This window comes from Gekko japonicus, unplaced genomic scaffold (genome assembly GCF_001447785.1).
Source record: "Gekko japonicus isolate JY-2015 unplaced genomic scaffold, Gekko_japonicus_V1.1 scaffold635, whole genome shotgun sequence".
Lineage (NCBI taxonomy): Eukaryota > Metazoa > Chordata > Lepidosauria > Squamata > Gekkonidae > Gekko > Gekko japonicus.
The window spans coordinates 775,791-788,865 of NW_015161422.1; the positions used below are offsets into that span (position 1 = coordinate 775,791).

A 13,075-nucleotide genomic window follows, 5' to 3' on the forward strand; every position below is an offset into this window, starting at 1 on the left:
CTCCAGATTAGGAAGTTCCTGGAGATTTTGGGGTGGAACCTCAGGGCAGGGTTTGGGGATGGGAGATGCTTCAGCCGGATATAATGCCCTAGAATCCACCTTCCAAACCAGCCATTTTATCGAGGGGGACAGATCTATGTCATCTGGAGTTCAGTTGTAATTCTGGGAGATCTCCAGGTCCCGCCTGGAGGTTGGCGACCCTAAGCCTGGAAGCAACCTCTGAGTGACTTGATACCACTCAACTTGCATGACTCAACTAGGTCTGGTTGCTTGCAACTGTTCAACAGCAGCCTTCCTATGAAAGCTAGTGTGGAGTAGCACTTAGAGCTTCAGGGGAAAGTCTAGGGAGACCCAAGTTCAAATCCCCATCTTGCTGTGGAAGCTCACTGGTGATTTTGGACCAGTCACATAATTTTAGGCTAACCTATCCCACTGGGTTATTGTGTGGATAAAAAAGACGAGAGGAAAATAATGCAAGCTGCTTTGGTCCCCACTGTCAAGAAAGGTGGGGTATAAATGAAAGTAACAAATACTAAATATAGCTGAAGATGGAAGGTAAGTTGGTGAATGGCTGAGATGAAGAGAAAGAGGCAGGTAAAGGGGAGAGGATATACCAGGAGGAGAAAAGGGGAAATACTGTGGGGAGAGGGGTATAGGGGAAAGTGAGGCATCCCCTCACAAGTCCTTGAGGGTTTCCTACCATGAAAGTGGCCCTGGCCCAGTGGCTGGAACCACAAAACTGTGCCATAGTTTTCCTTGGCAGAGGCTGCCGGGGGGGGGGGGGGGAGGAAAACCTGAAGACAGAGGGACAGATAACGGTAGGGTGGCTTTTTGGTGGGAAGGAAGAAGGAAAGCGGGAGAGGCCATGGGGGCTTTCAGGGAAGGGAAACAGGACATAATGGGGGAGAGGGATATGAGATGCCTGCCTTAAGTCCTTGCAAGTCTCCACTTGTATACTTTTAATGTTCTGAATACCTTTACAACACTGTGGATTTAGCTAACATGTGTAATGCATCTTAAACCACAGACCAACAGATGAATCATACATGTCAAGTCAACAAATAATTTTCCTTCACACAGCCCCTACCAACGTTCTCAAGGAGAGAAATGCTTGGAGAAACACGTGTCAGCCAGAAGCAGGTGATCCTTATGGAGACATGCTTCATTGTGATTTTCATCACCATGATCAACGCTTCGCTCTGGATTCCGCACGTAAACAATGTTAGCAGAGCGCTGCTTGTAGTGCCAATTAAAGTTAGGCAAAGTACAGCATTACAGCTTTAGCATTATTAGTTCAACTGCCATCTCTCAGACCCCAGATTTTCATATTAGGCAAATTATGCATGGTGAATATGCTAATGTAGCATGTCTTGCTGGCACATCTCATTTGTGTTTTACCCAGCAAATGCTTTACTGCTGCACTAGCCAGTGACCCATGACTGGCGGGGGGAAAGAGCAATGGACTGCCATCCCATTGGACTATTTTTTACTGTCATGGAAGGCAACCACTCTCAGATAATCCTGCCACCCTTGTCAAAGAGCTCAGCAACACTTGCTGGAGAAAAGGGCTCCTCTGCCCTACTGCCACTCCTTCTCCTCCTGTAGAATACCACCAGCCACTCATCCACTCTTTGTTAATAGGAGTAGAAAAAGCTGTTGACCAAACTGAAAACACTACAAAAGCCATGTAATGCTCTTGAAGAATTAAGCCAAATGAAACCAGGAAAGGTATTATGCATGAGCACAAAAAGGAGGCAGAAAAGGCAGGAAGCTTGTCTCAACCACAGAGGAGAATGTGCAAGCAACAAAAGAGTGTAATCTGCTTTATGTTTGAAGTCCTCAAATACCAGTCACAGCGCGCGTATAGACAGTAAGCACTTCAATAAAATAAATTACTGTAATGAGTGCACAGAGATATGGAGAATGGAGGATGTCCCACACTAAACTTTCCTTTTACATTTGCGGGTCTTAAGCCTCTCCCCACAACATTTTTAGTGCTCTTCTGCAGCAGTCACACCATACGTCTCCCTTATCTTGTTTGACACATAAAAGCCCAATGTATTGGCACTTTCTGGCTCTCCCATTGGCTATGCTGTGTGCTCCATCAGCCATTGGCCCATCAACTGCCACTCAAGAGTACTCACGTGCCATGGGCTAGGTCTGCTCCTCTCCCCTGCCCACTGCCAGCTTGGCCACTTCCCTGTCAGAATAAACTGACAAAATGGCTGTCTCTCCTGACGAAGACTCTTCTCCTGCTTGGCTCCTCCATGGCTGGCTGGCTACTGAGGTGGGCCAGCGGCCGTCAAACCATTCTCTTCTCCTCCTGCTGTGCAGCTCACTTTCCTCTCAGTGGCTGTTGCTAGGCAACCAAGCTTGGTTCTGTCAGTAAAAATGCAGGGGGAGGGGGCCTTTCCAGGCCTATTTTGGCTTTGTGGGGAACTCATTGGGGCCAGTCCTGGCTAGGGTTCCCAACTGCAGGTTGGGAAATACCTAGAGATTTTGTGGTGGAGTCTACAGAAGCCAGAATTTGGGGAAGGGAGAGGCCTCAGCTGAATAGAATGCCATAGAATCCACCCTCCAAAGCAGTTATTTTCTCCAAGGGGAGAGAGAGATCTGTTGCCTGGAGTTCAGTCGTGATACCAGGTGATACCACAGCCCGTGTGGCACAGCAGCTAGCACTTCAGAGCAAAGTCTGCCAGACCCAGGTTCTTGCTGTGGAAGCTGAGCTGGCGATTTTGGACCAGTCACAGACTTTCAGCCTAACCTACCTCAGAGGGTTGTTGTGCAGATCAAAACGGGGAGAGGAGAATGATGAGAGCTGCTTTGGTCCCCACTGTAGAAAAAGACTGTACTCTTCCTAGGTAGAAGCTGCAGGGAGGGGGGAGGAGGTGGAAAGCTGAAGTCAGAGGGGCAGATAAAGGTAGGATGGTTGTCTGGGAAGGATATAGGGTTGCCAACTCCAGGTTAGGAAATTCTTGGCTATTTGAGGGGTGGAGCCTGGAGAGGGTGGGGTTTGGGGAGGGCAGGACCTTAGACAGGTACAAAGCCATAGACTCCACCCTCCAAACAAGCCATTTCCTCCTGGGGAACCATTGCTGCCAATCTCCAGGTGAGGGCTGGAAATCACTCAGAATTACAACTGCTCTTCAGGTAACAAAGATCAGTTCCCCTGGAGAAAACGATGAACTCTGTGCCATTATACCCTGCTGAGGTCACTACAACAAATTGACGCTGAGTTCCCAAGGCCAGGGCACCTGCCCAGAGCCTCTTTCTAGAGCTTGTTGTATTTATTTCCACAACAGGCCTTATTCCTAGTGGATAATAAAACCCAAGTATGGAATGTATTCAGGGGGTATCCTGTGCTCCTGCCAGAAGTAATCTTGCTATCTCCTTTTTTAAAAAAGATTTATTTATGAGTTTTCCAGTAGTGTATCAGGTTACATAATTTACATATATCTACAGTTGAGTCTATATTTTCCATATCTTATTTATCCATTTATACAGGCACGTCCATCTTGCATTAAAATATTATCATCTTTCCATTGTAACATTAAGCTTAACTTATCCATTTCAGCGATCTCTAATAGTTTACAAATTATATCTTCTCTTGTAGGGAGTCTTTCTTGCTTCCAATTTTTGGCTAATAAAATTCTAGCAGTTGTTAACATATAAGTTAAGATATATCTTTCATTCTGCTTATAACATTCTGGAATCATATTTAATAAAGCGATTTCAGGGGACATATTCAACGTTATACTCATGAAGTAATCTTGCTATCTTCTTAAAGCTTCTGAAGATTTTGTCCATCAAGAGTCAATTCACTGCCAATTCCCTTCATCTATCAATTCTAGCAAAGTCCTCCTCCCTCTCCTTTCTTGGTCAGTACAGAAGATAGAAAAACATTTCACTGCTTCCCTTGTTTGCTGCTAGACCATATACTTCAATGGTCAGAACAAAAGAAGAGTAGGAAGAAGGAATTTTACTAACGTTCCAGGAGACATAACTTTCTTAATTTTTCCAGTATCAAGAACTAAAAGACACTGAGCAACCACTTAACAGAAGCATGACAACTGCCACAGAACCTACATGTAACTCTTGTGCAAGAGTTTGCAGAACACCACTTACTTGTGTTTTTTCTTCCAACTCATTGATCCATCTCAACATAACTTTAATGCAGCAGAAGTGATTTTTTTTTTTTATGCAAGAAAAAGACCACGGTAGCAACTTGCACTAACTTAAGTCAAGTTCAACATACCTGTACTTGTGTTCCTAGTGACTAGAGACAGGCAACCACTAGGAGTTGCACAAAATGTTGTGCAAGCAGAATTGTGTTCAGTCCATGTAAGTTCTCACTCATGCATCATGGGATCCAAGCCTATACATACACACATATAATATAAATAAAATGCAGAACGACCAGAAGCATGGGAATGGCATACACACACATCCATCACTGCTGTGCTCACTGCTGCCAACACGATATCAAGCTCAACAGGAAAATGGGCAAAGGGCCTTTAAATGACTCGGGGGGGGGAATAGCAAGTGGTTTAGCTGCATCTCCCCACCACGGGAATGGAAGAAGGTCCTCACAGACATTCTTCCCACACTCATTCCACAGACCCCCTTTAAACTGAAGAAAGGCAGGTCTAATTTGTATCCAGTTTAAGGGAGAATGCCCCAGGAAATCCACAAATCATGGTCAGAATGTGCATATGGTGTCTGTTATGTAGATGATCCCCTTTAATCCAGGGGCTTCCTGTTTTCCATGGAAGGGGGAAAAACCTCTTAATACAGGAGCCACCTGAATCAGAAAATGAAGGCAGGTCCATTTTTATTAATGTTCAGCTCTATTTATTTTTAATGGCATGCTCCATCTTCCGTGGTTCATGGGGCAAAGCATTTCATCCCAGAGCTGCTAACATCCTTCAGACAAACTTTCAGAATAAATACAGAATGCTGGATTACAACAGATATGCTAAAGATATTCCACAACAGCATGTTGCCCAGTCCCCTCCCTTCCATTTTATACCCATGGTGCCCCTGCCTCATCCTGCAGATAGTCTTCCCTCCTGACACAGGTCGATGAGTCCCACAGTGATCTAGAGCTAATGAGCTGAAGCCATCATATAAACACAGAGGCATATAAAACTCTGCTGTTAGTTTCCACTGCCCAGTGCAAGATCTATCCACTACTGCTCAAGGGCATGATCTCAAAGCACACGATACAGCCACAATGTGAAAATTAACTAGGTCTGCTTGTTAGTGACTATATGGGAAGTGCCTGAGAATCCTATGTATGCAGCATTCAATTCCACAGGAGCAAGACAGCATACAAATGTTATAACAAATAAATCCCTCCCTTGACATCCTTCTCCACTAATAGAGGTTTTCCATGGATGCATTAAGAGTTCTTTTTTCCCCAGGGAGATATGCACAGAATTAAAAAAGAAATAAAGAAACTGTAGAAAAACATTCCAGTGTAATGTTTTCCACATGAAAAATAAACATGGAAGACATTATACCAGAGCTAGCCATGAAGGGAATTATCATCTCAGCAACTGTCAAAAGGAAGCAAGGCTTCACATTCTATAAAATGTCGCTCAAGCTTAAAAAACAATTCATAAGACATAAATGGCCATAAGCTACATTTTAAGAAAAACCAGACATTATATGCACAGAATCTCTTGGGGATACACCAGCAATGGTCAAGGCTAATGGGAATCAGGCACCAGTTTCTCTGCTAGTCATGGACATCAAGTTTTCAAGCTCACTTTGGACTTCACCTAGACTTAACAATTCAGATAAAGCTGACAATTAATTTATCCTTCACAGTTTGCCCATCCTTAGGAACTTTACTGAATTTCCCACTGTTTCAACATAAAAACCCCACTATTTCAGTATTAATTTCTCCCTTGTGTAAATCAAACCTGAGCCTTTACTTTCATACCATTTTCTGTTCCTTGGCTGAATCCTTCCCATTCAAATTAACATGTTTTTAATCATTATTCTTGAGTTATTCGTGTATCAATGGTGTAAAAATAGCAACAAACAAACAAACCAGGACTAAATAATACAAAAAAAAATTAAAAGGCATATTTTCCCATCCCTACTTCAGTCTATTCAGCTCCCATACAAGTAAATTGTGCAGGCTGATCACTTTTTGTGCCCCTGCCTGTGCATTATCCATCTCTTAAGGACAGCAACATTACTACCCCCAAAACCCAGGCTAAAAGTAAAACTTTCCCACAAATGTTAAAATCTAGCAAGAACACACCGCAAAGGCCACTGTAGTGTTGTGACTAGAGCCTGGGAAAACCAGGTTCAAATGTCAGCTCAGGACCTAATTACATGTCCCTATGCCGGGCAGAGGAAATGTGATCAGAGGTTCCATCCTTCCCAAGCATGTGCTTCCTAAAGTAGGCTGGGGACTGCAGCATGTGGAGAGTGGAGGCTTAGGCCTTCCCCTATTATATTTTCTTGATCTGAAATGAACCAATGGGTACCCATGAGGGCTGCCAGCCCCATGAGGGCTGCCATCCCCAGTCCCAGGGAATGGGGCAGGGGAAAAACGTAAGCTCCCTCTTTGCATGTTGTGGTCCCCATTAGAATTGGCCCCACATACCTGGAAAGCATGGAGCTCCAAAATGCACCTCTGGAGTCAACCAGGGAAATGTTACTGGGGAGAACACGTAGTTAGGCCCTCAGCCATGACGTTTGCTGGGTGATCTTGGGTCAGTCACACTTTCTCAACCTAATCTACCATACTGGGCAGTTATGAGGACAAAACAGGAGGACAAACCATATACTCCAAGCTGAGCTCCTTGGAAGAAGGTTAGGGTAAAAATGCAGTATTTATTTATTTAGAAGCTTTGTATGCCACTTCTCCAGATCTCCTCGAGTACGTTCACAACTAAAACAGTAAAACAAAACTAAGCAAACAAGAATAAAACCAATCACAAAAACAACAAACCCTCCCCCCCAAATCAATATAAAACAGCCAACCAATCACCATCATTTTAGGCTGATATGTTTATATGCCTTAAAAGCACATAACATTCGCTTCAAGGTGCTGATGCTTACCTTTATAGCCCTTTATGGTCAGGGGCCTACATCCCTGAGGGACCACCTTTCCCCACATGTCCCCCCGAAAGCACTGCGATCAGGGTCACAAAATAGGCTGGCCCTCCCTGGTTCAAAGATGCCAGGCTGGCGATAACCAGGGCCAGGGCTTTCTCAGTGGCAACTCTGCTCTGGTGGAATGAGCTCCCAGAAGAGATCAGGGCCCTGCGGAACCTCACACAGTTCTGCAGGGCCTGCAAGACGTAGCTCTTCCTCCAGGCTTTCAACTAGGAGCTGCCACCAATAGCTGAAAGGTAGAGCACCCTGCCTCCTGGAGCCATTACCAACAGTCTGTGCTACCCGTATAGGGATAGATCTGTGGACCGATCACCAGATTATGCTATTGACTGATGGCCGCCAGTGTTTAATAATCGGCTTACTTTAGTAGCATTTCATGTTTATAGCACCTTTTAATGTTGGAATGCTTTAGATGTTTTTAAGACTGTTTAAATTGTTATTGATGTGTTTATTCTCTTATGTAAGCCACCCTGAGCTGGCCTTGGCTGGGAGGGCGGAGTATAAATTTGATAAATAAATAAAACTGAACAATCTAAAATGATGATGGTTAATCAGTCAGGCAAAGAACAGACCATAAAACAGCTAAAAGACAGAACCCCTTAATTAAAAGCCTGGCTAATGAGAAATGTTTTAGCCTTGCACCAGGAGGAAAGTATTGTAGATGCCATGTGAGCCTCAAGGGGACGGGGCATTCCACCACTGAAAAGGCCCTGCCTCCGGCTGCCACCAGCCTTTCCACTGCAGGCACAGACACAAGAGAACAGGGCTTCAGCCCAGGAGATCAACGGAAGACTGGAAAATGTAGGAGCAACTAGTCCTTCAAGCACCCTAGCCCCAAGCCCTTTAGAGTTTTATAAGTAAGAAACTGCAGTAAGAATTATGCCCAGAAACACATGGGCAGCCAATGTAAATCTTTCAACACAGATGTCATATGGTTCCTGTATCCATTCCCTGACAACAACCTGACTGCCACATTCATTATTCCCAGAGAAAGCAAACCAAGAGCATGTCCTTTTATATATGCAGGGACCAGAATGTTTTAAGACAGCCTCATGGTTGTCATGGTAACCACAAAGACCTGAGCTGCTCCCATCAGGTCAGTATCAGCATGAACACTGAAGCCCCCCAAAACAATAAGCCTCAAGGTCCTCAATGCTAAATCCAAGACTGCCTCCATCAGCTCAGGCAAGGAGACAGTTGAGCAGTGAGCTGGACAGTAAAAAAAAATTCCCTATTCTGTCCTGATCCCCCAGAATCAGGAACATACACTTAGAACTGGTACTCTGGGTCACAAAGTGCCTGGTGAGTGCCACAGAGGCTCAACAGACCACAGCCATTCACACCAAGCCTAGGCTGATGCTGTACTAGGAAATTTGGGAGAAAGCAGCACAGGGAAAGAGCCACCCCTTCCTCTTACTCCACCAAGGTCTCTGTAATACATACCAGGTCAGACTGACCTGGCATTCAGCAGCAGCACATTTAAGTTCAATGATCAGCATGATTAACAGGATACCCCTGGATTAGAGAAGGACTGGAGGAAGGGCTGGCCACAACTTGGTGATTCTCTCTTTCCCTCATTCCCTCATTCAGCCCGTCCTTCTCTCACCACCACATCTCTCTCTGCCCACCAGTACCTCAACAGCAGACCCTCATCTGCCTCCCCTCAGCATACCAATAACCAGGTACATAACAGTATAAAATCCCTCCATTAGATACTGGTGGGCCACAGGGGAATACAGTTGATCTATGAATTCTTGTCTGAGGATGTTGAATGGAATCTCCTCCTGAACCACCTGCGATCCACTTCCAGTCTTCTGGACTTCAAACACTGCGGCTGATGACAGTGTTCCAGCATGATAAGCTGGTGCTGCTTGTGGGGCCACAGGTTAAGAACCTAAGACCAAGAGCTCTTCAGCCCAGTAGTCAGTTAGGATGCACTAGTGCAGTGCAACAACCATGTATGTGAGAGAAGTAGTCAATAGTCCAAATCTTGTTTCAGCCATACATTCACTGGATGGACTAAAGCAAAGCATTAGCTCACAGCCCCCTGCAATATGATAATGGCTGCATCCAAGGAGGCCCATACATGTGTGGGAAACAGTTCCAGTCACCAGGAAGTGTTACCTATTTTCTGTTCCAACTACAATGCTCAGTGCTTAATTGAATTCCACTCCTGACATTCAAGAGCAGCTTTGTGAGTGGTTATGGTGAGAAGGGGAGAGCTGAAAAAACCCACTGCGCAAGTAGAACATTGTGATCTTTGGAATTCATCCGACAATACTGACATAGCCAAGTTGTTGAAAGGTATGCAATATGGTGATAATGCCACCAATTTACATTTCAGAGTTGTTTTTAAGTATCACTGCAATGACACAATGCTGTCTGTTATTCTGAAATATTACTTTGAAACAGATTACTGTTTAGCATTCTATGGACATACCCAGCACTCAATCCCATGCTTAAAACGAAGCATCTAAAAATTGCAAAATTTTAAGTAACATTAAATGAGGTAGCTCAATCTTAATAGATAAGAGTACAAGGATTCATAACAAGTCATTTGTTTGGTATTTTTAACCTCTAGATTATTAACATCCACTGCTTCCAACAAAACCATTAACAGAACCAACACTTCAGTCTCTGAACATTGTCCCATAACTACTTTAAGCAACTTCTGCTTGAGATCAGCACTACATGTATGAATTTAGCAAAGCTGGAATTCCGTCATTCATTTTCCGATAAACTGAAAGCAGCAAAGCCTAAGAAGACACAGACCCATGTGGAAATCATAAGGAGAACATTTAAGAAGATTCAGAGATCCCTGGAAACCATTACAGCAAATCCAAGCAATATGCACAATTTAAAAATAAAATCTTTTCTGTTCCAGCCCTTCAGTTCAAACACATGCGTTGTTGTTCTTCAAGAAAAAAATAGAACCCTGTTCTCTCTACCATAAGAAAACCTAAATGTCAAAGGTTTAAGGTGGCCTGCACAGTAGCTTAGGTCTGTGATGGGGAGTGAGACTAAACTCCAGACACCCATGAAGCCAGGCAAGTCACGGAATTTGTTTTCATATTATCTTCATCCGGGACCGGGTGCGAGGGGGGCCAGAGGGAATCTTTGCCAGTGATGGTTCTGGAGAGCCTTGCAGCAGCTGTTGCATCACACTATTATTGTAAGGAGTTCAAAATTTCCCATGCCTGTTTACTGGAAGTAGGTCCACTAAGTTCACTGGAACCTCCTTTTAAACTAAATAGATTGCAGTCTAAAAGTCACTGAAATGAAATGTCATGTTTTGCAACCAACCAGTTTTTGCTCCAGTTTCCTCTCTAATCTGAATAACAGGAGCACTGCAATCCTACACACACTTACTTGGAAGTAAGTCCCATTGAACTCTGTGCCATTCACTCCTGAGCAAAAGTATTTACAATTAGCTGCCTACCATTTTCCTTCTCACCTTGACACAGAGAGTACTTCGTCTTTCTGTGTCATGCCTCTGAGGATGCCAGTTACAGCTACTGGCAAAACGTCAGGTCCTACAATGCCAAGACCATGGCCATACAACCCGGAAAATCTACAGCAGCTAATTATACAACAAATTGGCAGCTGGGTCTGGGTAGTGAGATGCATGTAACCCAAAATGAGTAAGTAAAATTTGACTCTCTGCAGAAAGATCTTCTTGAATAAAAAGCAAGTGGCTTGTCCATGCTGTTTTGTTGAATTATTTTTTAACTCAATTTGTTCCAAAGAGCTTTAATTAGTACAAACCACGTAGTTCCATCATAATGCAGGAATGAAGCCTGTTCTTCCATTGGTGTTGCTTGGTGATGCCTTCTCACAGGACAACTGAATAAGCTCCAGAAGCACCTTCACGTAACATCAGAACAATGTGAGCTCTAAAGGCAACAGAATGCAAAGCCTCCATAGCAGACAGAAATATTCGTGTGTGTAATTCTAAGAAATAGGGCAGAAAGCCATGCCACAGGAACTGCACATAGTGTAGAAAGACTGCATGTCATGTGTGAAATCTTTTCCTAATTAACATGCACATTCCTTGAATAGCTCATTTTCAGTGAAATTCTTCCACAACCAGAGTGACTAAAACCAAAAACAAAATGCTTCCAGGATCACCTTTCCACACACCAACCACAAGCCCCCAGGATGTGACCCCAGACTCCCCACTGCACTGGAAAATGTATGGATTTATAAGTCTGCTTACTGTCCCTAGCATTTACTCTTTACAACAGGGCTAGGAAAGATGGCTTGCACTATGTGCAGAGTAAGTGATGGGGGGGAAACATATTTACATGTTGGGGAAGAACTCGTGCATTACACAGAAAGAAAAAGGACTGCTGCCTAAGTAAACAGAGGCAGGAGCAAGTGAAATATCTGCATGTCAAGAATCTCAGAAGCAATGCCACATCTGGAATAGCCACCCTCCAAAAAGTTGAGAGGGAAACCCAGGGACAAGATATGAAAACACTGTCCACTGTCCGTTTTCTTTTCAGCCCATTGCAAGAGCCAAGGCATCCCAGTCATCTTCTCCTTGCCCCCCTATAGTCCCTGCACCCCCACCCCCTTTGTCCCAGCTGCAGCTAATCTACCCTCCCCTTCTTTACTTGCACGTATTCAAAAGCCTCCTGGCATCCATTGTCATGCAATCTCCATTTCATTCAACAGTCAACTTTCCATCCCTTTCCCGACCCCCGTTTGAGGATAGGCCCCTTTCCCCAACATTGCAAGGCCAGTGGAAAGGAGGAGGAGAGAAACAACTCAAACTGGCCCCCTGGCGAGAAAAGCCCGGCTCGCCTTCCCCAAGCCGGATCTCCGGATATTAACCCGGGGCCATGGCTCGGCTATTAATAACATCCCGGGAGGGAGGCTGAGCGGGATGCTCGAGGAATCGTCGGGCGGGGGTGGGGGAGGGAGGCTGGCCGGACGGCCCCGGGCCGGCGGGGCTCCGGGCTCACCTGCGTGGGGCATGGTGATGGTCTCGTTGGCGTTGCTGGAGCCCACGTTGTAGATGACCACGGCCGAGGCGTTCTGGGAGGCGGCGTGCCGGATCTTATCCTTGAAAGTGCAGTTGCCTTTGGGGATGAGCGCGATCCAGCTCTTGCCGGGCCCCGGCGCGGGGAATCTGGCGTTGGGGTCGCAGGCTTGCCGGTCGGCGGCCGAGGCGGTCATCACCACCTGCCCCCGGGCATCCTGCTTGGGCGAGTGTTCCCCGTAGCGGCCGCACTCGCTCTTCTCGCTGCGCAGCTCGCCGCCGCCGGCCTCGGGGTAGGTGATGTTGACGAAGGCCGTGTACCACTCCTCCTTCTCGGCCACGGTGAAATCCAAGCAGAGCAGATGCACGAAACAAAAGGAAAGCAGCCATGTTGAGAGAGCCAGACTGCGGCACGCTTGGATCACAGACACTGCCATCTTCGCCTGCCTGCGCGCCGCTCTGCATGGGAGGGAGGGAGGGAAGGCGGGAGGGAGGGAAGGAGCGCGCGCGTGGATGTGCGTGGGGACACGCCGCCGGCCCCGCACCCGGCAGCCCCAGGCCGAGGGACGCTTCACCGCTGCAAGCCAGCCGGCATGCGTCCCAGCCAGCCAGCCAGCCGGCCTCCTCGGGGGGCGCACAAGAAACGGCTCTCGCTTGGCGTCCCCTCGCCCGCCTTCCTCGCCGCCTTCTGGCTTTTTAAGGGCGGCCGGCGCGCGCGCCGAGCGCCGCTTGCAGCCCCAGCAGGGTTCCTGCCATAGGCTGGCGGAGGAAGGCGGCCTCTTCGCTGCTCAAGAAGGAAGAGCCCCAAAGAAGCGGCTGCTACCGCCGCCCGTCCTACTCCTGCTGCTGCTCCCCCGCTCCCGCCTGCTCCTGACCTCCCCATTCCTCCCCTCGCCCAGCCTGCCTGGATTTACAGCCAGCGGAGATGTCGTTTGGTGTTGGGGGGGGGGGCGA

At 46.4% G+C, this 13,075-nt stretch overlaps 1 protein-coding gene across 1 annotated transcript; it reads right to left on the reverse strand.

Annotated features, from left to right (window-relative positions):
* Positions 1–9,858: 9,858 nt before the first annotated feature.
* On the reverse strand, positions 9,859–12,694 carry LOC107124823 (RING finger protein 150-like). Its single transcript, XM_015428333.1, has 2 exons — positions 12,105–12,694; positions 9,859–9,893 (listed from the first exon to the last, which is right to left on the reverse strand). Exons 1-2 carry the CDS (start codon positions 12,556–12,558, stop codon positions 9,859–9,861), a joined length of 489 nt encoding a protein of 162 aa, XP_015283819.1. The 5' UTR covers positions 12,559–12,694.
* Between the last annotated feature and the right edge of the window lie 381 nt (positions 12,695–13,075).

Coding starts and splice junctions, on each gene's coding strand:
- LOC107124823 (XM_015428333.1), bottom strand. CDS start 12,558: ATGGCAGTGTCTGTGATCCAAGCGTGCCGCAGTCTGGCTCTCTCAACA. Junction 9,894..12,104: donor CATCACCATGCCCCACGCAG/GTGAGCCCGGAG, acceptor GTGTCTTCTTAG/GCTTTGCTGCTTTCAGTTTA.